Source organism: Neophocaena asiaeorientalis, unplaced genomic scaffold (genome assembly GCF_003031525.2).
Source record: "Neophocaena asiaeorientalis asiaeorientalis breed wild unplaced genomic scaffold, Neophocaena_asiaeorientalis_V1.1 scaffold138, whole genome shotgun sequence".
Lineage (NCBI taxonomy): Eukaryota > Metazoa > Chordata > Mammalia > Artiodactyla > Phocoenidae > Neophocaena > Neophocaena asiaeorientalis.
This window is the reverse complement of record NW_020172632.1, coordinates 2,407,574-2,433,448: the sequence shown is the minus strand read 5'-3', so window position 1 is coordinate 2,433,448 and position 25,875 is coordinate 2,407,574. Positions and strand designations below refer to the sequence as shown.

General features: G+C 34.3%; 1 protein-coding gene across 1 annotated transcript in view; it reads left to right on the top strand.

Moving 5' to 3' along the window:
• AGBL4 (AGBL carboxypeptidase 4) overlaps positions 1-25,875 on the top strand; it is a 1,255,618-nt gene that overhangs the window by 105,887 nt on the left and 1,123,856 nt on the right. The window contains exon 3 of the mRNA XM_024739248.1: positions 5,180-5,304. Coding sequence (XP_024595016.1) covers positions 5,180-5,304 — 125 coding nt within the window. The remainder of the gene's footprint in view (positions 1-5,179; positions 5,305-25,875) is intronic.

Below are 25,875 nucleotides of genomic sequence, written 5' to 3'. Positions count from 1 at the left end.
TCATGTTTTAAATTTTCTGCAGAGTACATTTAAAAATTTATATGATTTTCTCCTCTTACCTGTCTTATTTCCTTCCACTTTTTTTGTTTGAAAGTATCGCTCTTCTTTCTTTTAAATGGGATTCTCTACATTGTTCTCTCCTTTTTTTAAATTAATTTTTTGTTGGAGTATAGTTGCTTTACAATTTTGTGTTAGTTTCTGCTGTACATCAAAGTGAATCAGGTATACGTATACATATATCCCCTCTTTTTTGGATTTCCTTCCCATTTAGGTCACCACAGAGCATTGAGTAGAGTTTCCTGTGCTATACAGTAGGTTCTCATTAGTTATCTATTTTATACATAGTATCAGTAGTGTATATATGTCAATCCCAATCTCCCAATTCATCCCATCCCCCAGCCTTTCCCCTTTGGTATCCATACATTTGATCACTACGTCTCTGTCTCTATTTCTGCTTTGCATATAAGATCATCTATACCATTTTTCTAGATTCCACATATATGCGTTAATGTACGATATTTGTTTATATCTTTCTGACTTACTTCACTCTGTATGACAGTCTCTAGGTCCATCCACGTCTGTGCATATTACCAGTTTTGTTCCTTTTATGACTGAGTAATATTCCATTGTATATATGTACCACATCTTCTGTATCCATTCCTCTGTTGATGGACATTTAGGTTGCTTCCATGTCCTGACTATTATAAATAGTGCTACAGTGAATGTTCGGGTGCATGTGTCTTCTTGAATTATGTTTTTCTCTGGGTATATGCCCAGGAGTGGGATTGCTGCGTCATATGGTAGTTCTATTTTTAGTTTTTTAAGGAACATCCTAACTGTTCTCCCTAGTGGTTGTTTCAATATGTATTCCCACTTTTTAGCTTCTTATAATAGGAGCTTAGATAATTGATTTTCAGAGTACATTTTATATTATGTGTAAATCAATGAAAATCAATCTATGTGTATGTGTACATATATATTTCCATCTTAGAATTGATTTAGCTACATCCCAAAAATTTTGATTGACATATACTGATTATGATTTAGTTTAAAATACTATCACTGGGATAAGAGAACATATGCAATATAGTATAAATTCCTTTGAAATTTGTTGAGACTTCCTTCATGGATCAACATATGATCAATTTTGTGAATGTATCATGTTCTTTTGAAAAGGATATATATTCTGTAGTTCTACAAATGAAAAGTGTTCTGTAATTAGAACTAGATATCCTTTTAAATCACATTTTCAAATTGTCTAAATCCTTTCTGAATATTATCTTGGTTTTTCTCAGTTTGTGGTATTGGTATGTTAAAATTTCTCACTATATTTCTAAATTTGTCTCTATCTTCTTTTATTTTGTCAAATGTTACTTATATATTTTGAAGATCTATTGTTAGTTGTATATACTTTCAAGATTTTTGTATCTTGTTGATGGACTTACCTTTTTTGCATCATGAAATATCTCTGTTCATTTCTAGTAACATGTCTTGATTTAAAGCCTACCTTGTCTAAGATAAATATAGCTACATTAGCTTTTTTTTGATAGTGCTTTCCTGTTAAAACTTTTTCATTAAATTAATAAGTATTGTACCCTCTACAACATAGGGCTCAGTAAATATTTTTGGCTGATGATAGTTGAAAGGACCATTTATTTTCAGTCTTTCTGTACTCTTAAATGTAAAGTTTGTCTTTATAAGCAATATATATAGTTGATTTTCTATCCAGAGTATTTTTATCTCTGTTTGTAATATTTAGTCCATTTATATTTAACACATTTATTGATATATTTTGTTTAAAATCTACATATAATTTTTTTTTGTATTTGTCCTATATTTTAAATTCTTATTTGCTTTTTTTTCTTTCCTTTCATATAAGTGGAAGGGAACCAGATGATATAGAGGCATGGTCAGCTTATTTCAATAGCTGTTTTCAGAACATCATAAATTGGCACTTTGTTGAAATATTATTGGTAATACAAGGAAAGCATTTTTATGCATACACATAGAGAGAATACTCCTCATAGGAATGGTGAAGAAGGCCAACAGAATAGTTACAGAAGACCAAAGACCAGATGCTTATTATTATTTGGAACTGTAAACTTAGTGAAAGCAAAGACCTTTTTGTTTGACTTACTATCTGTTCTATTGTATAGTACATAGTATAGTACTTTTTGAATGAATAACTGATTGAATGGCTGAAGAAATGAATTGGCTGTAGGTATGGTATATTCCAAAGTGTAACACAATGGAGTCAGAAGTCTTTGTTTCGGGCTTCCCTGGTGGCGCAGTGGTTGAGAGTCCACCTGCTGATGCAGGGGACACGGGTTCGTGCCCCGGTCTGGGAGGATCCCACATGCCACGGAGCGGCTGTGCCCGTGAGCCATGGCCGCTGAGCCTGCGCGTCTAGAGCCTGCGCTCCCCAAAAAAAAAAAAAAAAAAAAAAAAGAAGTCTTTGTTTCAAGGTCTCACCGTGGTGCTTTAAAGCATGAACTTAAGCAAGCACTAAACATTCCTGAGTCTCAGTTTACTCATTATGGGGTCATGGTGAGGCTTTAGTAATATAAAGGATCTGAAATAATTTTGAAACTGTAAATTTTAAGACACATATGGTGCATTATTATTAGACACAATATATAGCAACAATTTTAAGACATGTTATTATTAGTCAGAATCCATTTATAGTGGTCCAGAATTAAAAACAAAATAAAAATCTTCTTTCCTTTGAATGTTGAAATGTACATTAATGTTTAATTTTTCAACCGTGAACTTTTAGAAGTCAAGAAAATAGTGGCTTTTTTCACTTTTTGTTGTTTTAAGGATAGTAAGTTTTTATTAAGGATTATAACTTATATTGTACCTTCAGTGTGTATTATCTTTATATTCTTCCAACCAGCTTTTTTAGTAGAAGCTGTTGTCTAGTGGCTAGAGACATATTGTTTGAATTCAAATTCCAGCTGACTCATACTTGCTTACATGCTATATAGCTTTGGATAAGTTATATTATATCTTCGTCCCTTGTTTTTTTCATATGTAAAATGAGGATAGTAATGGTTTCTACCACGTGGGTGTTGTTGTGAGAATTAAATAGGTTAGTATACCTAGCATTTGGGACAGTATGTGGCATGTAGAAATGCTCAGAAAATGTTAATTTTCTATTGAAAATTCGTGTTAATATCAGTTATATACTAGTTAAAATTAATGTTCATATTAATTAACCTAGAGATAAATATTCATATTTCTATTTATATGATTCTTACTTTATAGTTGAAAAAGCAGAGGTTGATAGAGGTTAAGTGAATTTTCCAAGGTCACTCAGTAAGTGACAGAGAAAAAACTTGAGTCTAGATCTTCTGATTTCAAGTTTAGTGCTCTCATGTAATAAGTGTTTTGCCCTCTACAACAGAAGCTTAGTAAATATTTTTGGAGGATAATATTTGAAAGGACTATTTCATTGAAGAATCTCCTTGGAAATTCTGAAGACAATTGAAACTAGAAAAATTAAAAGTTTTTTGTCCTGATTAGCTCTTATTTGTATTTTCCCATCAATGCATTTTTAAAAATATTTATGTACTTAACTTGAGGTAACTGATCGTTTTGGCTCTGGAAGGAGGAATAAGTTTGGTTTCTCCACCCACATTTTAATGAGAGCAGACAAAAATCACCCTAAGGTTAATTGATTTGGTTTTGAAGGAAGCGTTCTCTTATTGTCTTGGATCACTGCCTGATCAATCCTAGAGTCAGGCAGCCAAAGAATGTTACAGCTGAAAGGAACCTTAGAAGTTAGGTAACTCAATATTCTCATTTTGCAGATGAGGCCCTGAGAGTTCTCATCTGCAAAATGAGAATATTGCAGAGTATTGCAGAATATTACAATAATGAGGCCATTGTTGCACAGTGAGTCAATTGAGCTCGAATTCAGGTCTGATGATTCCCAGGCTAGTACTGCATCTACTACAACTGTTGCTCAGAAAAGCAAGTGACATGCCAGTAGAACTAGTAAAAGAAATAATTAAAAACTTTGGTGGATATAAGGTTAAAGTTTAATTCTGAGTGTTCTTTTGGAGAAAGATAGGCTAGAGCTCATTTTTGGGGGATGACTTATGGAATTATTTAAAAAAAATTTTTTTTAATTGAAGTATAGTTGATTTACAGTGTTCTGTTAATTTCTGCTGTACAGCAGAGTGACTCAGTTATATACATATATACATTCTTTTTTATATTCTTTTCCATTATGGTTTATCCCAGGATATTGAATATAGTTCCCTGTGCTATACAGAAGGACCTTACTGTTAAAAGTAGGATGTTGCTGTGCTCTTCAAGTGCAATACTATACTGACTTCTCAATCAGTTGCTTTGTTGTTTTCTATAGTTGTGTTTACTCTTCTTTAGTTGTTGATTATCTGGTTTGGGAATTCACAAGACTCTTAGCTTTTGTTTTTATCGCATCCCACTGTTAACATTTTGGGCAATTTACCACTCATTAGAATATCAGGCAGAGAGAGGAGAGACAAAGAATGGGACTCACATCTAAGTTAATACATTTTTGACATGCCTGTTCTGTTGGTGGAGGAAATGGAAATTAATTTCATGGTTGTTTGCGACTTTACCATTATTACTGCTATGTAGCAACTACTCCTAATTTTTGTTTAAAACTTACTCTGCTTTATATATTCTTTAACATGTTCTGATAGAAGTTCGGAAATACACCAAACACAGTACAAACTGCATAGCCGTGTTGTGAGAATTAAACAAGATCAAATATATTAGAGGTAATTTGTATACCATAATGCTTAATACAAAATACATGAGGTATTATCATCTTTGTTTTTCTAACTAGGAAACTGAAGTTTGGTTGTGATTCTTACTTGGTTTACGGGGGCTTGCCACATGCTCTATACAGCATCTCGATCTGTCAAAGATACTTGTAGCACAAATAGATCTGCTAGGTCATAAAGATAGGAAGAGTTGCTTATACCACAGCCTAGGCTAGCTGAAAACCTCCTCTTTCTGGACTACATTCAGAGTTGGCAGCCCTGCAGATTGTGAAAAATGAACCTATAAGTACTGAATGATGACAAATGTCATTGTCAGAGCTCATAATATTTAAATGTATATATATATCATTGAGCTTCATGAACTTGTATTAAAACCCAGCTCTCTTAATTTTTATTAACAGGTAACCTTGGACGGGTGGACCAGGTCTCTGAGTTTGAGTATGATTTATTCATTAGGCCGGATACCTGTAATCCACGCTTCCGAGTCTGGTTCAACTTTACTGTTGAGAACGTGAAAGAATCACAGGTGAGAGAAATAGTGGATACCTTCAGTGTGGTTTTGGTAGGAAGATTATGCTTTTGTGTTATTTTAGTAATATCAAAATAATGACCATATTAGGAATATATTCTTGTATATGTGTGTAGTGATATCATTTTATTCTAAGAGATAGACAGTAACAGGTATAATATGCTAACTTTTGCTATACGGTGATTATGAAAAAAACAAATAGATTATCTGAGAACTCAAAGTGTTCTTTACCGATGGAAGCATTAGTGTTATGTGCTAGGCTTCCTTGGGGGACACTATAAGGAACCATTGCAAGTGACTTGCTATTATGTTTATTATAGAATGCTGTTCTGTATGTTATTTTTTTCACAGGACTCAGTTTCAGAAAAAGCTTTTCTTCTCCTATATAACAAGGTGTTTCTATCTTAAAAACAATATGATTCTTGTAACTCTTCCTACTTTTTCCCTTTGCTTTGGCTGCTGGAAAACTCTGAGCCAATTTTATAGCCCAATATAATGACTCTGGAAAGCTTTTTTGCTTTTTTTTTTTGTATACTAACTTTTCTGTTATTCTGATAGTATTAATCTATCTTTAACCACGATTACTTCATCTACATTTTCTAACATAACAGTGTATGTTTTTATAATCCTGTTCAAATCTGTTTTGAATAAAAGTATTGATGAAAATAGAGAGAACTAATGACATATGCTTTGAAAAACATTAATAAAAATCTAACCCTAAGAAATCAGTTATCATTATCAGACAGCTGATTCTGGAAGACTTTGCACAAATTTGTACACATAGTGATAGGATTCTTTTAAGCAGATGAAGCATAGCCCTATAATCTAACATCTGCCTTCTTCCTTCAGGGTCATTTTTTTCTAGCATATTTGGGAGAAAGTGAGGAGTTTGTTTAATTTCCCTTCCCAAGTCAATCTATTCTGCTTGCTCTTTCACCTGGTTGCTTGCTTCTCTCTGTTTCTTTCAACTGCAACTTGAGTCATGTGTTAGGTAGTCAGTGGTCAGTGTCTGGAATTTAGGGACCCTCATTTGTCCTTGACACAATGCTGTTCCTGGCATGCTGGCTTCAGCAGAAGAGGGGTTCAGGAACAGCCACTTCACTTTACTACCGATTCTTTTAATTTTCTACACCACTGACACAGGACTGGGTGTATGTAATGTTTACTGACGTTTAGGGCTAACTAGAAGGAATTAAATATATGGGAGAACTTTGAACATGGTTAGCTATATATGATATAGCAATTCAGAACAGTGGGAAAAAAGTTAAACCTCACACAGATTGTTGCTCTAGGACAAACTTTAGTTCCTTGCTTTGCTTCTTAGTTTGACTTACTCTCCCATGAGGGAATTCCTTTTTCAGTTTTTCATAGTAAGAATAATATTCCTTCCCTGAAACCACCTTTGGGAAACCTATACTTTTCCTACAGGGCTTCACCTGTCCCTAGGATTGTCCCTCTTATTCCAGCAAGACAATCAATGATCCTCAAAGTGCTTTTTCCAAAGTCTATGTTACTGACTCTTGAGAGTATAACTCACAACAGGAGGCTTTAACCACATGTACAAGACTGAATCTTGGCACTCCAAGTTTGGGTTCCCTGTGAAGACCTCTCTGCTACCATGAGGTAAGCATACAACCCCTCATTCTTCTGTTGGTGTGCCTGTCTCATGTCAGTAACTTACAATTGTCACATACACACACCACTGAAAAACAAACAGTAATTCTGAGGCAGTGTAGTCAATTCATATTAAGGAAAGGAAACATTTTCTTTAAAGCAGTATAATCTGCCAGGATTTCTAAATTCATAAAGGGGACTACTCTTTTCCTGTTTATACACAGCACATGTATACCTTTCAACTTGCCTACTGTAACCAGGAATCCACTAACTCCTAAGAAATGAGACCGATTACTTTTCAAGGAACAGAGTCTGTTCTTATATCCTTTGATAAGTAGAGACCTAACAGAAACTCTGACATTAAAGTGTTTTTTTTTTTTAACTTTGGGCCATGTTGAATTCCTAGTCTAGTTTTTCTTTCATGTTAGTCTCTCATAAAGACTATCCTTATATAACTCCTATGGTCAGGTGCGGGAGTTGCAGAGCAGTGGGATGACTCGAGGGTTAGGAAAATGTGTTTCTTAAGTGATATATATCACCTGGGATAGTCTTTTGGACAAGTTGGTCATACATTTCAAAGTTTCTTGTTCTTTTCTCTTCTAGTTTGCTTACAGGTATATTCATTTTGTTGCTTAAAATGTCTCTTCCAGGATGTTATAATTTTCATACTACATGTTAAAGTCATACAGTCTCTTTTGAATCTTCTCTATCAATCAAGGAAGTAACATGAATATGTTCCAAGTTATTATTCTAATAAGAGAGTTGGTGCTGTTTTATGGATACTTATTTTTAAAGTTGAAGGAACCAATATTTGCTCGGTCTGTCTGAGTTCTAGCTTCATATCCAGTGTTATCCTACGCTTGTTACAATTAGAAATCATGAACATGTTTATCTGGTTTCCTGGAGCCTGATGCTTTATCAGCCTCTTTCTGTGGGCCATTGCTTCTTCAACTGTAATCACATTATATAGTTATGGAAATCTGTCTCAAGAAGGCATAAAGATCTGCTGGGAAGATATAATACATATCTCTAGCTCACAGGATATTTGTTTTCATGGTTGTCTATATGAAAAAGAATGGTTTTACTATTAAGTTTGACTTGTGAGGCCTGTTTTTATGATGTCTCTTCCTGTAATCTTTTTCCATCTCTCCAATTTCCTTTAAAATGAGACCTTCATGAATGTAATCTAGTCAGGAGCCTTATTTTGGGTTTGGTACTAGCGGGCAAAAGAAATATTAGTCATCAAAGGCTGACTCCACTAAAAATCAAAGCATCAAATATACTGTATAAACAGGTCTAGCTTTTGGGTTATCTTCCTTATGTTTTTAGAAAGTGATAAAAGCTTGGAACATATGGTGCTGTATTCCAGGACCGATATATTAACCCCCTGAAGTAGTTGTTCAATAGTACATTTGCAAGAATCTATGATAACTAAACATCGTGGTATCTTTATTGAAAAGTAATTTTCTCTCTGAAAAACCTATATTAAATATTCTTATGTGGAAATTTATTATTGATGCAGCAGAACACTCGTATGATGTGAAAGCAAATCTTTTTATTTAAATATGATAAAACTTCAGCCAATAAGAAGAAATGAAGTGATGTGCCTGGACTGTTGAAACTGTTTTCTTTCCTTTATAATCTTTTTATCTCTTTGAGTTAATTTTTTCCCCTTTCTGATTATAAAAGTATCCAATGCTCACTGTAGAAAATTTGGAAAATATAGATAATTATTAGAAGCAGAGAAAAAGCACATGGCCCCCACCCCCCAAAACACACACCCATAATCTTACTACCTAGAAGCAAATACTATTAACTTTTGGCATATTTACTTCTAGGCTTATTTATTTTCTATTTTATTTTTGGAGAATAATTAAATTTATACCATATATACATTTTTATATCTTACTTATAAGGAAGCTAAATGGTATCACAAGCAATTTTCTGTCATTAAAAACCTCATAAACATGGCTGTACAATAGCTATGTACTATTGGACCATTTCTTTAAATCTTGGGCGTAAAGATTATTTTCCATTATCGGTTGTTATAAATAACACTGTAGTAAACATCTTTATGCATGAAGTGTTACCCAGATTTCATTTTGCTTCCTTAGGATAAATTCCTTGAGGGAAATTGACGGGCAAAGTATATTAATATTTTTAAAACTCTTTATTCATATTTCTAAATTGCTGCCAGACAATTTATAGTATTTTTTCTGTCCTATCAGCAGTCAGTGAGATGCTTTTTCTTTAATTTCTTATTTTGAAATGTTTAATGAACTCAGAAGTTCATACATTAAGAATAAATTGTTTCTTTTTTCTCTCTTACTTTGAATATAATGCAGTGTTTCAGGCCTCTAGTCATAAAGGAATTAATTGCATTCCAGGAACAACCTGAGACAACAAAACATACCTATTTATCATTTTGACTCTTTCTTATTTCATCAATCCTGTTTTGTCTGGGTGTGCCAACAGAATTTCCTCTGAGGTATATAATGTGAAATTTTTTTAAGTTTTTTTTTATAACAATGAAATATTTCTCACATTATTATAAACAGTAATGTAGCTTAAACATACACACATACACACACACACACACACACACACACACACACACTTTTATATATGACATGTCTGAATTGGACTTTAAAAATTCTAAGAGTTTGCTGCTGCTTTAGTCTCCATCCTGGAGATTTCAGTCTCAGTAAAACTTCATCCTGGCTATGGCCAGACTTGACAGTAAACAGAGGCAACATATCATGGTAGAAAGATCACAGGGCAATGGATTCAAACAGACTTGGGTTTATATACTGAGTCATACTTACGAGCTGTTTTACCATTGATCGGTTAAATTAATCTCTTGGCACCTCAGTTTTCCATCTGTAAAGCAAAGATGATAATACTATTTCATGTGAGCATTGTGCATATTAAATGGGAAAATGCAGCTAAAGAGCCTACCGTGGTGTTTGGTAGATAGATAATAGAGATTGACTACTTGATGGCTATTGTTTTTACTAAAACACCTCAACAGTAGAGATAAGACTAAAAACAGCAAAAGGAAAAACTATCACAACAAATTATTACTAGATTATTACTACTGTTTTTGTTCTGCTCTTCTTCCTTCTCTTTCTCCTTCTTCTAGTCCTTTTCTTCATCTTCTTTCTTCTTTCAAATCTGCTATTGCAAAATATCGTCATCATCATTATCATCAACATAGCCATCATCATCAAGCAAATTGCAATCGTTATGAATATGTACTCTATATTAGGCATGCCTGAATTTCAGGCCTAGCTCTGCCAATTACTTTCTATGTCTGTGATAAAACTCTCCTAACTGGCCCTCTGTTTATATTCTAGGCCTACCCTGTCTTTAATGTGTACTCTTAACAGGGAAATGGGAGTAATTTTATGATGTAGGTCATATCACATGATTACTCTGTTAAACTCCTCTAATTAATTTTTGCATCTCAGCATAAAAGATGATATCTCTAAAATGGCCCCCTAGATCCTGCAAAATCATTGGTCCAACCCACCTATCCTACCCTACAATATATGCACTGCTTTGACCACATTTCCTACTACTTTCTGCCTTGCCCACACAGCTCTGGCTTCTTTGCTGTACCTCAAGCCAGGTATGTTTCCACCTTAGAGCATTGGCTTAGGGTTTAGGGCAATGACTATTCCCATTTGCCCTTTCTACCAGATATTTGTATAACAAATGCCACCTTCTCTATGAGGCCAACCTTAGTGACTTATTCATTTTGTCCTCCTCCACACACCCCACATATGCTGTTCTACTTTTTCTTTTAGAAACTATCACTTTATAATATACTGTTTAATTAATTATTTTATATGTCTATTTTTTGTCTTTCTCTTTGCCCTCAATGATACACATAGGCTTATTTAAAGTTTTCTTAGTGCAGGCCTAATGTAGTGATGTTTGTTGGGTCTTTCTGGGTCCAGACACGACCCTTCTGGAGTATCTACTGAATGCTCCAGGTGTTCAGAGGGGTCTTTTTAATCTGTCTGGTTACAATTAGAACGTCTCCCATCCCTGTGTCTCGAAAGCTAGAGTTATCATAGGAATTATCTCATTTGTTTTCCTTCTATTAGGGATCCCACCTTTGTGATGCTAATTATCCAGTGTCTGAAAACATCTATTTCAAATATTTTATTCAGTTTATTAGTTGTTTATGGTATTAGGTAGATGTGGAACCAGTTACTCCATTGTGAACATCAAGGCTTGCTTTTAAGTATCACTAAGGCAGGTCTAGAGTAGCCTGAACTTTAGGGCCAGTTTAACTCTGCTACTAAGATGTGATACTTCTGGAGTCTCTAGTGAAGTGTTATGATTTGTTTGGATTTGAATGTCTCCCAGCTCTGCGTGAGTTCCTGGAATTGTTCTTCCACTTTCTAGTAATTATTCTTTGCTTATTTTCATGGAGTCTTACCTTATGTATGTACAGCTTTGCATTCAGCCAAAGAATCAAGTTGAGCCCTATGTCAGTTTCTGGAGTTTTTCTGTGCATAGTTTAGTCTTCTCCAGTGCTCTCTGTTCTGTAATTCCAGCCACATCATCACCAACCCAACTCTGTAAACTCCAATTTCTGTTTAGCTCAGTGAGGTATCCACATTTTTCATGAGCTCCTTTGCCTTGCATCATAGTTCAGAATGTGCCACCAGACAGAAATCTTTAGTGATCAGAAGCCTTACCTTATTTCTCCCTCTCAGGGATCAATCATGAGTTGCCTACTGTCCACTGTCTTAAAAAAATAGTTTATATGTTTTGGTCCAGCATTCTAGTTATTTATGGAGGGTGGGTAAACTTATTACCAGACAATTCATTATGGCTGGAAGCAGACCATGGTTGTGTTTTTTTGCAATACAGACCACAAAATAAGAGAAAGTTGAGAGAGTCCAGGATGCATGCAAGCAAACTTAGAGAAGAGAGAATACAGTAAGGGGACGGGGAGTAATGAAAAGGTGAAGGGTAGTAAAAACACGATAGATCAGTGCATTGAAAGTAGCATAACTATACCATCCAATGTCAATTTTTATCCAATCAGTCAATTTTGAGAGTGAAAGATGCTCTAATAATTACAACTGGACAACAGGCATAAACTAGAACTTTTCTAGGCAAACAGGGATTTTTATTTACTCTTGTTGGAGATTCTTATGAAGTCAGTGGTTAGTGTACGATAGTGAATAAGCTGCAAAGAGGTTGTCATTAGGTAGTAGAATGACTAAAAGAAAATTGAAGGAATTACAATTATTGTAACTATTGGAAATATCAAGGTGTATAGTATGACTATGGGAGCAGCTAGAGGTATATAATGGAAGATAAGATATTTGAGAGGAGGAACTCAAAGTACCCAGAGTGTTGGAAATATTGTCTCTGTATATATTGGAGAAATGTCAGTGAGGTCTGAACAGCAATCATTGAAAAATGAGAAGGAATGACAGAGGAGTACAGAGATAACATCAATAATGAGAGATAGTTGAGGGATAATCTGATAAAATGAGATTCAAACTATGTTTTTGGAAGTGAAAGCTCAATATTATAAAGATGTCAGTTCTCCCAGAGTCACCCAAAATCATTGGAATTAATACAATTCAAATCATTATCCTTGTCAAATTCTTTTCATAGAACTTGATAAGCTAATTCATGTAGAAAAGCAAAGGGTCAAAAATAGCTAAGCCAACTTTAAAGAAGACTAATGAGTAGGTATGTGTTTATTTTATAGAAACTTATATTTCAGCTAATTTTTATTTATAGAATAGTGATTAAAATAGAATGGCATTTGAATAAGAATAGACAAATAGTCTAAATGGACAAACTGGAACTCAGAAACAAGGCTGTTTATATAAGGAAACTTGATCTATGACAGAGTTTGTATTATAAAATAGCAGGAATAGTAGGGCCTATTCAATCAATAGAGTTGTATGACAAAGAGCACCCCATCTCAAATTATTTTTAAAAACCTTTTAGATGGATTAAAGACTTGAATATGCAAACAAATTAAAAATTTAAACTATGAAAATAAATAAAAAGTAAATATGTTATTGGCTTTGGAATAGGGTTGAATTTCTTATGCAAGGCACAGGAAAGCAAAATTATAAAGAAATAGATAGGGCTTCCCTGGTGGCGCAGAGGTTGAGAGTCCGCCTGCCGATGATGCAGGGGACACGGGTTCGTGCCCTGGTCTGGGAGGATCCCACATGCCGCGGAGCGGCTGGGCCCGTGGGCCGGGGCCGCGGGGCCTGCGCGTCCGGAGCTAAAAAAAAAAAAAAAAGAAAAAAAAAAAAAAAAGAAAGGGGAAAAAACAAAAAACCCCAAAAACCCCGAAAAAAAAAAAAAAAAAAAAAAAAAAAAGAGATAGATACTTTTGAGCTTGTAAAAATAAAGTCTATGTGACAGAGACCTAAAGTTGAAGGATATGTACTATTCTGGGAAAAGAAATTTGTGCAATGTATTACACATATAAGATTGGTATCCAAAATACATAAAGAACTTTCACCAGAAAAAAAAGAAAAGCAAAACCAAGTAAGCCAAGGATATAAAGAGGCAACTTACAGAAGACTAAGTGATAATGCAAATAGAGCTATTCTCACAAAGATTGGGTTTAGGAGAAGAAATCGTCTTAGCAGTAAGGAAAAGAAAGAGTAGAGAAATCTTTCTCAAGTATACTGGCATGTAAAAAACATCTCTTACTTCTGATTGTTCAGGAATAGTGATAATATTAGAGTGTAGTGGGGAAAAGCATGAGCTTTGGTGTCAGAATCTTCATTCTGTTACTTGCCAGCTTTATGTCCTTGGACAAGTTACATAACCCCACTAAACTTCAGTTATTCACCTTTAAATTTGGTTTAATACCACTGGCCTTGAGGCACTGTTTGGAAGATTGATAATAGATGTTAATAAAAGACCTGAATAGTGTCTGCAACATGGGTACATATTTTTTTTATCTTTTTTTTTGGTGGTATGTGGGCCTCTCACTGTTGTGGCCTCTCCCGTTGTGGAGCGCAGGCTCAGTGGCCATGGCTCACAGGCCCAGCCGCTCCGCGACATGCAGGATCCTCCCAGACCGGGGCACGAACCCGTGTCCCCCGCATCGGCAGGTGGACTCCCAAACACTGCGCCACCTGGGAAGCCCGGTACATATTTTTATTAGTAGCTTAAGTAAACTCACTTGTTGAATGAAGTTGGTGACACATTTACTTTAGATGGTCTTTATAAGATACACCATAAGTTAGCTATATTTCTGATTCATGGAGTCAGAAGTTCTTTGTTCAAGGAAACATTCAGAAAGTAGGGTAGCATTCAATGTATAGAAAATATGGAAAGCTTAAAGAATTTGTATATCAGCTATATTATTTCAGTTTTACTGTAAACACTGCCAGCATGAACACATTTTTATTCTTTCAAGTTGGCTTCTATTGGTTTCTGGGAATTGGTGGTAAGTCTAAGAATTATACCCAAAATTATTTGTGTATTTATAATCATGATATACATATATATCAATGCATTTTTGTGTTTATAATGTTAGTGTATTTGTTCATTATATCAATTAGACCAGGCACTATTATCATAATTTAAAATGGTAGCACTCAAATATAGACTTAGCTGGCATTATACTTTGTAGTATTTATTAAATAGTCATTTCATTACTGTAATAGTCATAAGTGATATTCATATTGTTAAACTCAACAGACATATTATACTCACTATGTGAATTTATCTTGCATTTGATACTGTTGACAGTTTGCTGTTGGAAATTCTGTTACCTTGTCTTTCCTGGTATTTCTCTCTTTTGATTCTCCTTGTATCTTCTTGCTTATTTCTTTTGATTCTCCTTCATGGATTTCTCTTCTACAAAATCCTTAAACATTTATACATGATTCCGTCTCATATCATTACATCTTACATTTCTTTTCCATATTCCCAATACTGTCTATACTTGAAAATTTCTCCTGATATCAAAACTCCTACTTTGAACTGCCTTTTGGACACTACCACTAAATGTCTCATGGGTATCTCAAGCTCATCATTTATAAAATGAGCTCTTTATCTTACCTTCTCAATCTGCTTCTTCTGCCTGCTCGACATTCCAGTGAATTTACTACTATCCATGCAGTCATTCAAATTGGAAACATAAGAACTACCTTAGATTCATCCTTGTGCATCCATATCTAAAAATAGAAATAATGACAACTATCATGATATTAATATAACCACCATTTATTGATCACTTATGCTGTGCCAGTACTGTACTAAATGTTTATAGGGAATCTTCCCAACAACTCTGAGAGGCTGTTATTATTATTATCTTCATTTCATAGATGGCAAAATAAAACTTGCCCCTTGGTTTTACTACCTTTAAAATCATTTCCTGCTCTCTGGTGGCAGAGTCAAGATGGAGGACTAGGAGGACATGGAGTTCACGTCTCCTCACAACTAGGGCACCTACCAGGCACTGGTGGGGGACCATGGACACCTAAGGGGATGGGAGGAACCCCTGAGTTGACTGGGTTAGATGTTGTGGGGAGGGAAGGGGGAGGAAAAGTAGAGGCTGGATGGATGGGACCAGTGCCCCTGAGGGGTGGCTGGGGGAGGGGAGGGGTTCCATGCTCAGAATGAGCCCAACCACAGTGAGGGCACCAACAGGAATGGAGAGAGGCCCTCGGGTGAGTGGAGGATCAGAAAGGAATGTGGCCAGCGTTTCCTCTGCCCACTTGGGCCCCGGAGAGCCTGGTGAGGTCCCAGGCCTAATCCTCCACCCTCTGAGGCTCCCTTCAGCCATCCTGAGCCTAATGCCCCACCCACCCTAAACCCCCCCCTGCCTAAGCTCCACCCCCCACAGCCAAGACCTTTTCTGACTTTTGTTTTTTTTAGGTTGTGGTTCTGTTGTTTCATTTGTATTTTTATTTTTTCTAATAAAGTTTTTATTTTTCTTATTTTATTTTATATTTATGCTTTGTTATTGTACTGCTCCTTTTTTTTTCTTTGGCCATGCTGTGGGGCTTGCAGGATCTTGGTTCTCAGGACGGGGGTTGGGCCTGAACTCCTATGGTGGGAGTGCTGAGTCCAAACCTCTGGACTAATAGACAACCTCAGACCCCAGGGAATATTAATCAGAGTGAGGTCTCCTGGAGGTCCTCATCTCAGCACCAAGACCCAGCTCTACCCAACTACCAACTCCAGTCCTAGACTAGTGGAAATAACTGCCAAAGAGGAGAATAAAGAAAAAAAAATGAAAATAATTGAGAACAGTCTCAAAGACCTCTGGGACAGCATTAAATACACCAACATTCAAATTAGAGGGGTCACAGAAGAGGAAGATAAAGAGAAAGGGTCTGAGAAAATATTTGAAGAGATTATAGTCAAAAACTTTCCTAACATGGAAAAGGAAATAGCCACACAAGTTCAGGAAGCACAGAGAGTCCCATACAGGATAAACTCTAGGTGAAACACACCAAGACACATTAATTAAACTAACAAATAATTAAATTCAAAGAAAAAATATTAAAAGCAGCAAGGGAAAAGCAACAAATAACATACAAAGGAATCCCCATAAGGTTATCAGCTGATTTTTCAGCAGAAACTCTGCAGGCCAGAAAAGGGTGGCAGGATATATTTAAAGTGATGAAAGGGAAATCCTACAATGAAGATTACTCTAACCAGCAAGAATCTCATTCAGATTCAATGGAGAAATTAAAAGTGTTACAGACAAGCAAAAGTTAAGAGAATTCAGCACCACCAAACCAACTTTACAACAAATGCTAAAGAAACTTCTCTAGGCAGGAAACACAAGTGAAGAAAAAGGCCCACAAAAACAAACCCAAATCAATTAAGAAAATGTTAATAGAAACATACATATCGATAATGACCTTGAATGTAAACAGATTAAATGATCCAACTAAAAGACATAGACTGGCTGAATGGATACAAAAACAAGACCCATATATATGCTGTCTACAAGAGACCCACTTCAGACCTAGGGACACATACAGACTGAAAGTGAGGGAATGGAAAAAGATACTCTGTGCAAATGGAAACCACAGGAAAGCTGGGGTAGCAATACTCGAATCAGATAAAATAGACTTTAAAATAAAGACCGTTACAAAAGAGGTAAGGAAGGACACTACATAATGATCAAGGGAAAAATTCAAGAAGAAAACATAACAATTATAAATATTTATGCACCCAGCATAGGAGCACCTCAATACATAAAGCAAATGCTAACAGACATAAAAGGGGAAGTCAACAGTAAGACAATAACAGTGAGGTATAGTAACACTCTAACACCCCACTTCCACCAATGGACAGGTCATCCAGACAGAAAATAAATAAGGAAACACAAGCTTCAAATGACACAATAGACCAGATAGATTTAATTGATATATATAGGACATTCCACTCGAATGTGGCAGAATACACTTTCTTAAATGCACATGGAACATTCTCCAGGATAGATTACATCTTGGGTCAAAATCAAGCCTCGGAAAACTTAAGAAAATTGAAATCATATCCAGCATCTTTTCTTACCACAAGGCTATGAGATTAGAAATCAATTACAGGAAAAAAAACTGTAAAAAACACAAACACATGGAGGCTAAACAGTGCACTGCTAAGTAACCAAGAGATCACTAAAGAAATCAAAGAGGAAGTTAAAAAATACCTCGAAAAAAATGACAATGAAAACATGATGACCCAAAACATATGGGATGCAGCAAAAGCAGTTTTAAGAGGGAAGTTTATAGCAATTCAATCTCACCTCAAGAAACAAGAAAAGTCTCAAATATACAATCTAACCTTACACCTAAAGCAACTAGATAAAGAAGAACAAAGAAAACCCAAAGGTAGTAGTAGCAAAGAAATCATAAAGATCAGAGCAGAAATAAATGAAATAGGAACAAAGAAAACAATAGCAAAGATGAATAAAACTAAAAATTGGTTCTTTGAGAAGATAAACAAAATTAATAAGTGTTTAGCCAGACTCATCAAGAGAAACAGTGAAAAGACTCAAGTCAATAAAATTAGAAATGAAAAAGGAGAAATCAAAATGGACACCACAGAAATACAAAGGAACATAAGAGACTACTACAAGCAAGTATCTGCCAATAAAATGGACAACCTAGAGGAAATGGACAAATTCTTGCAAAGCTACAATTTTCCAAGACTGAACCAGGAGGAATTAGAAAATGTAAGCTGACAAATCACAAGTACTGAATTTGAAACTGTTATTAAAAATCTTCCAACAAACAAAAGTCCAGGACCAGATGGTTCACAGTCGAATTTTATCAAACATTTAAAGAAGAGCTAACACGTATACTTCTCAAACTCTTGCAAAAAATTGCAGAGGGAGGAACACTCCCAATGAGTGTTCAATGAGGCCACCATCACTCTGATACCAAAGCCAGGCAAAGATATCACAAGAAAAGAAAATTACAGACCAATATCACTGATGAACGTAGATGCAAAAATCCTCAACAAAATACTAGCAAACAGACTCCAACGACACATTAAAAAGATCATACACCATGATCAAGTGGGATTTATCTCAGGGATGCAAGGATTCTTCAATATATGCAAATCAATCAATGTGATACACCATTTTAATAAATTAAAGAATAAAAACCATATGATCATCTCAATAGATGCAGAAAAAGTTTCTGAGAAAATTCAACATCAATTTGTGATACGCATTCTCCAGAAAGTGGACATGGAGGGAACCTACCTCAACATAATAAAGGGCATATACAACAAACCCACAGCCACCATCGTTCTCAATGGTGAAAAACTGAAAGCATTTCCTCCAAGATCAGGAACAAGACAAGGATGTCCACTCTCACCACTATTATTCAAAATAGTATTGGAAGTCCTAGCCATGGCAATCAGAGAAGAAAAAGAAATGAATATAAATTGGAAAAGAAGTAAAACTGTCACTGTTTGCAGATGACATGATGCTATATATAGAAAATCCTAAACATGCCACCAGAAAGCTACTAGAACTAATCAGTGAATTTGGCAAGGTTGCAGGATACAAAATTAATGCACAGAAATCTCTTGCATTCCTACACACAAAAAACGGAAGATCAGAACGAGAAATTCAGGAAACAATCCCATTTACCATCACAACAAAAAGAATAAAATACCTAGGAATAAACCTACCTAAGACGGCAACAGATCTGTACTCAGAAAACTATAAGATACTGATGAAAGAAATCAAAGATGACACAAACAGATGGAGAGATATACCATACTCCTGGATTGGAAGAATCAATATTGTGAAAATGACTATACTACCCAAAGCAATCTACAGGTTCAATGCAATCCCTATCAAATTACAAATGGTATTTTTCACAAAATTAGAACAAAAAAATTTGCTATTTTTATGGAAACCCTAAAGACCCTGAATAGCCAAAGCAATCTTGAGAAAGAAAAACGGAGCTGGAGGAATTAGGCTCCCCGACTTCAGGCTGTACTATAAAGCTACAGTAATCAAGACAGTATGATACTGGCACAAAAACAGAAATATGGATCAATGGTACAGGATACAAAGCCTAGAGATAAACCCACGCATCTATGGTCACCTAATCTATGACAAAGAAGGCAAGGATATAAAATGGAGAAAAGATAGTCTCTTCAATAAGTGGTGCTGGGAAAACTGGATAACTACGTGTAAAAGAATGAAATTAGAACACTTCCTAACACCTTACACACAAAGAAACTCCAAATGGATTAAAGACCTAAATGTAAGACCAGACACTATAAAACTCTTAGAGGAAAACATAGGAAAAACACTCTTTGATGGAAATCACAGCAAGATCTTTTATGACCCACCTCCTAGAATAATGAAAATAAAAATAAGCATAAGCAAATGAGACCTAATTAAACTTAAAAGGTTTTGTATAGCAAAGGAAACCATAAACAAGATGAAGAGACAACCCTCAGAATGAGAGAAAATATGTGCAAGTTATGTAATGGACAAAGGATTAATCTCCAACATATATGAACAGCTCATGGAGCTCAGTATCAAAAAAAGAAACAAGCAACCTAATGAAAAAATGGGCAGAAGTCCTAAATAGACATTTCAACAAAGAATTTGACCTTGCCACTACTCTGCCAAACCCCTTAACTAGGGTCCTATTTCCTTTAAAGTCCAAGCTTCTTATCTTGGCATATGGTACTCTTCATGATCTGGCCCCTATTTAGTCTGCCTTGCCATACATTCATATTGGCCTTCTTGTAGTTTCCTGCAGCGACCGTGTTGTTTCACACCTCCCTGCATTTTGCTATCTCTTTCCTGTAATACCCTTCCTAAATTTCCTCATTTGGATTAAGCACAAGCTTTGGAATCAGACCTGCCAGGGTTTGTTTTCTACTACAACTATTTACTGTGTGACCTTGGGCAAGGTATTTTATGCTCTCAATATCTCAGTTGCCTACTTAACTGATATAATATATACAAAGCTATTGAAGTTTTGCCTGACACAAAGAAAGTCCTCCATAAATGTTATTTTTCTTATATTTAATATTCAACAAATATGTATGGTTTACCTATGGTATGTCAGACACTTTCCTGGGTACTCAGTAATCAGCATTGAATAAGACAGAAAAGGTCCTTCTATTCTGGGGAAGCTTATGTTCTATTATAAGGAGAAAGACAATAAATAGGAGTAAGTAAACAAGATATTTTTTTAAAGTGGCAAAATAAATAAACACAGTTTGTTTATCCAGTTAAGGAGTTTTGCAGATGTTTCCAGTTTTTGGCAGTTATGAATTAAGCTGCTATATATATTCTTGTACTTGTTTGTGTTTGTGAATATAAGTTTTTATTTCACTTGGGTAAATACTTGGGAGCAGCATTCCTTGCTCATATGGTAAGAATATGTTTAACTTTATAAGTAACCAGTAAACTGTTTGCCAAAGAGGTTGTATCAATTTGCATTTCCATCAGCAATGTATGAGCCCTAGATATGCATATCCTTGTCAGCACTTAGTATTGTCAGTATTTTGTAATCCTAGCCATTCTAATAGGTATGCAATTTTATATCATTGTGATTTTAGTTTGACTTTGGAAATCTTTTCATATGTTTTTCTTCAGTTTCCTTATTCAGTGTTTTATAATTTTTAGAATATAGGTCTTTTACCTCCTTGGTTAAGTTTTTTCCTAGATATCTCATTCTTTTTGATGTGATTTTAAGCAAGATTTGCTTTCTCTTTGTGATAGTTTATTGTTAGTGCATAGAAGAGCAACGGAGGTCTGTATATTAATTTTATATTTCTGGAACTTTACTGAATTCTTTTAGTTCTAATAGTTTTTTGGATGGAAACATTAGGATTTTCTCTATATAGTATGGTGTCATCTGCAAATTGTGACAGTTTTATTTCTTCCCTTCTAATTTGGAAGCCTTTTTTTCCTTTCTGATTGCTGTGACTAGGACTTCAATACTATGTTAAATAGAAGTTGCAAGAGGGCATCCTTGTCTTATTTCACCTTTTCATGTTGAATATGATGTTATCTGTGTGTTTGTCATTAATGGCCTTTATTATGTTGAGACACGTTTCCTCTATACCAACTTTGATTGGAGTTATTATCATGAATGGATGCTGAATTCTTTCAAATGCTTTTTCTGCATCTATTGAGATGATCAAGTGATTTTTATCCTTTTTGTTAAAGTGGTGATTTGCAGATATTGAACCATCCTTGCATCCCCGGAGTAAATATCACTTGATCATTGTGTATGACCCTTTTTAAATATTGTTAAATTCGGTTTACTAATATTTTGTTGAGGATATTTACATCTACATTCAATAGAGATATTGTCCTGTAATTTTCATTTTTTGTAGTGTCATTGGTTTTGGTATCAGGGTAATGGTGGCCTCATAGAATGAATTTGGGACTGTTCCCTCCTCTTCAATTTTTTGGAATAGTTTGAGAAGTATAGGTAGTAAATTTTCTTTATATGTTTGGTAGAATTCTCCTGTGAAGCTCTCCAGTCTTGGAGTTTTGTTTGCTGGGAGTTTTATGATTGAAAATTCAATTTCACTAGCAGTGATTTTTCTATTCAGATTGTCTATTTCTTCCTGATTCAGTATTGGAAGATTTTTTTGTTTCTAGAAATTTATTCATTTCTTTAGGTTGCCTGATTTGTTGTTATAAATGTTCATGTTATTCTCTTTATGATTTTTTGTATCTCTATGGTATTGGTTGTAATTTTTCCTCTTTTGTTTCATTTGTTATTTGGGCCCTTTCTCTTTTTTTCTTAATGAGCCTGGCTAACAGCTTGTTTGTTTTGTTTTTCTTTTCATAAATCCAACTCTTGATTTTATTGATCATTTCTATTGCTGTTTCGATTTCTATTTTACTTATTTCCTCTCTGATATTTATTATTTTCTTACTTCTGGCAACTTTAGGCTTTATTTGTTCTTATTCTTCTAATTCCTTTAGATGGTAAGTTAAGTTGTTTATTTCAGATTTTTCTTGTTTCTTGAGGTAGGCCTGTATTACTATAAACTTTTCTCTTAGAACTAATTTTACTGTGTCCCATAAATTTTGTAAGTTTTGTCTTATTTTCATTTGTCTCATGGTATTTTCTGATTTCCTCTTTGATTTCTTCATTGAGCCATTGGCCTTTAGTAACATGGATTATTTAATTTCCATCTGTTTGTGTTTTTTCCATTTTTCTTTCTGTAATTGATTTCTAGTTTCATACTGTTCTGATCAGAAAAAATGCTTGATATAATTTCTATCCTGTTACATTTGTTAAGATTTTATGATCCATTTAAAATTAATATTTATATATGGTGTCAAATATGGATTGAGATTTTTTTTAAATTTATATTTTGCATATGGATTTCTAATTACTTCAGTACTGTCTGTTCTGAAGCCTTCCCTTTTTCTTTTGGATTCGTTTTGTATCTTTGTTTAAAGTCAAATGACCATATATCTGTTGGTCTACATTTTGATTCTATTCTGTTTCATTGAACTATATGACCATTCTTTCTCCAACTCTACACCATCTTGATTTCTGTAGTTTTATAGTTAGTAAGTCTTGAAGTCAGATGGTATAAGTCTTCCAACTTGTTATCATTTAAAAACATATTTTTGGTTATTCTAGCTCCTTTGCCTTTTCATGTAAATTTTAGAATAAGCTTATGATTTTCTAAAAAAAATGGAAAAAAAAAACCTTGCTAGCTTGTTTGGATTTTGACTAAGATTGTGTTGAATCTTTACGTATTTAGGAGAATTTGACATATTGACTTTTAATGCTATTATTTCTTTCAATCCATGAACAATGTATATTTCTCCATTTATTTGTTTCTTGTTTGATTACTTTCATCTGTAATTTGTTTGTTTTTAGGATTTGTATTGTTTTCAACATTCATATCTCACATATGTTTCATTAGATTTATGCCTAAGTATTTCCTTTCTCTTTGATGCTATTATAAATGAAATTAGTTTAAAACATTTAAGTTGCTAATTGTTCAGTATTAGTCTATAGTTATATGACACTGACCTTTTATTCTGCGTCCTTGCTAAACTCATTTATTACTTTTAGTAGATTATTTGTCAATTTGAGATTTTTTACGTAGGCAATAGAGATCATTTATATCTGAATGCCTTTGTTTTTTTTCTTATCTTATTACACCAGTTATGACCTCTAATACAATATTGGAGATGTGAGAGTGGACCTGATTTCCCTATTCTCAGTGTTAGAGGAAAGCATCTAGTCTTTTATTACTGTTAATGATGTTACCTGTAGTTGTTTTTGTTTTTTGTTTTGGTAAATGTCATTATTAAATTGAGGACATTTCCTTCCAGTCTTAATTTACTGATAGGTTTTAGAATGAAAGCATGTTGGATTTTGTCAAATGCCTCTGCAGCTCTTTAAGCAAACCTTAAAGTCACAAAATTTCAGAGTTAAAAGTAACCTTAATAACTATTTCTTCATATTGAGACCTGCATATTTACTATCATCTATGTTACTCTAAAATTATATTCTTAGAGTAACAGTTTTTCTCTTTAACTGAAAATACATAGTTGTATAAGGGACTTTACTATATTTCCATTTATTTAATTATTTACTAATCTATACAGTAAAGCTATTAAGTAACTTTTATTATTAGGTAAGAAAACTGAGACTCATGGCAGATAAGTAACTAGCTGAAAGAAGCAGTCCAGCCGCTATGACAACTTAACATTTTCTTAGTATATTGTGTTCCTTTTGCCTTTTAGTTTCTATATCCATTTTTCTAGAATGCCTTTACACTCTTAACCTTCCAAACTTTATATGTTTTCTTTTATATAAAAAAGAATTTTTTTCAGAAATTCTGACTTTCAGGATGAAGAAATGAGTCATTCAAGATCTTTCGTCTATTTTATGTCAGAGCTGAGCTTGTAGCTCAGGCCTCTTAACCTTCATGCTAGTTTTATGGATCTTCACTAAGGTCTGCTCTGGCTTTCATTAAGTACAGCTTCCTTTTCTTATTTTTGTCTCCCACACTGCAGGTATCTTGGAGGCCTTGCTAGTTGCCTCTCTGGTATTGTCCCAAATGTAGACTTTTGGCAAACAACTTTAACTTTCAAAAATTAGTGTAGCAAACCCAATTTTTACCAAGGTTACTCTTGTCTCATTGATTCTGTTGCTCTACTGAATTATAAGAAACATGTAAAATAATTACATTTGGAGTTGATATCCTATTATGTGCCAGCAGAAACTGTTAATTATAATAATTTTTTCTAAATTATTTGTAATTTGTGGTATCTAAAGTGATTTTGATATAAATCAAGAATATTCTCTTCAACATTTGGAAATATTGTACTGTTAAATATGTCTCATTAGTGAAAATACTGGTAGTTATGTAGTAGGTAAATAACAACAATATATGAAAGCACTTTCTTTTCTGTTTTATTCTTCTTCCCCTTTTATCTCAAAGGTAAAACATTAATCTAGAAAATATAATATTTGATGACCCAACAATATTTATTTTGTCATGTTTAAAAAAATGTTTCAATAAATAGCTATGTTTGGTTCAGGGTATTTAACTTAATCCACCACGTGATTGATATAAGTAAGTTATTTTGAAAAATCCTTTTGATCAGTTGATTGAATGTGCCTAATTACCCAATTCTACTACAAAAGAATGGGAGAAAGTTAGGAGTAAATAAGTTGAGCTACTGTCTCTTACTGAATTTATCTAGGTATACAATGAATGCTTTGCTTGGGAGACTGCAGCATGTAAGGGAGAGTGAAATCAAAGAGTCCTGAATTAAATTTAAGCTTAGTAATTACTAACTAGTTGTTGACTTTCAGCTAGTTACTTCACCTCTCTGAGCCTCATTTTGCATATTAAATACTATTACTTCAAGCATTGTTTTTTAAAGTAAATGAAATAATTACATTTATTAGTTTCATTTGAAATTAAATTAAATAACGAGCATGTAATAAACTTTGTAACATATGGTTTACTTTTATAAAATATTTGTTAGATTTATTCAAGAAGTATTTATTAAGAACCTGTATATGGCCAAGCACTGTACTAAGCTATATACTGTCCTTATGCTTTGTAAGGCATACATTTTAGTTAGAGAAACATAAACTGATAAGCAAATAAATGTACAAAATATGAACTTATTTTAGTGATAAATTTTATAAGGAGAGTAAACTTTATCACTAAACTCAATTATTATTTTAGATTCTAAGTTGGTAATACTCACTGTCTAAATTTTACATGTACAGTTAGGCTGAAGTGATTGTCTGACCACCATTGAACATTGTTGCAGTGTTGTTTATTGGATAAACAAGTAACTGAATGGTTAATAAAAAATGGGAATATGAGGCTTCCCTGGTGGCGCAGTGGTTGGGAGTCCGCCTGCCAATGCGGGGGACGTGGGTTCATGCCCCGGTCTGGGAGGATCCCGTGTGCCGCAGAGCGGCTGGGCCCATG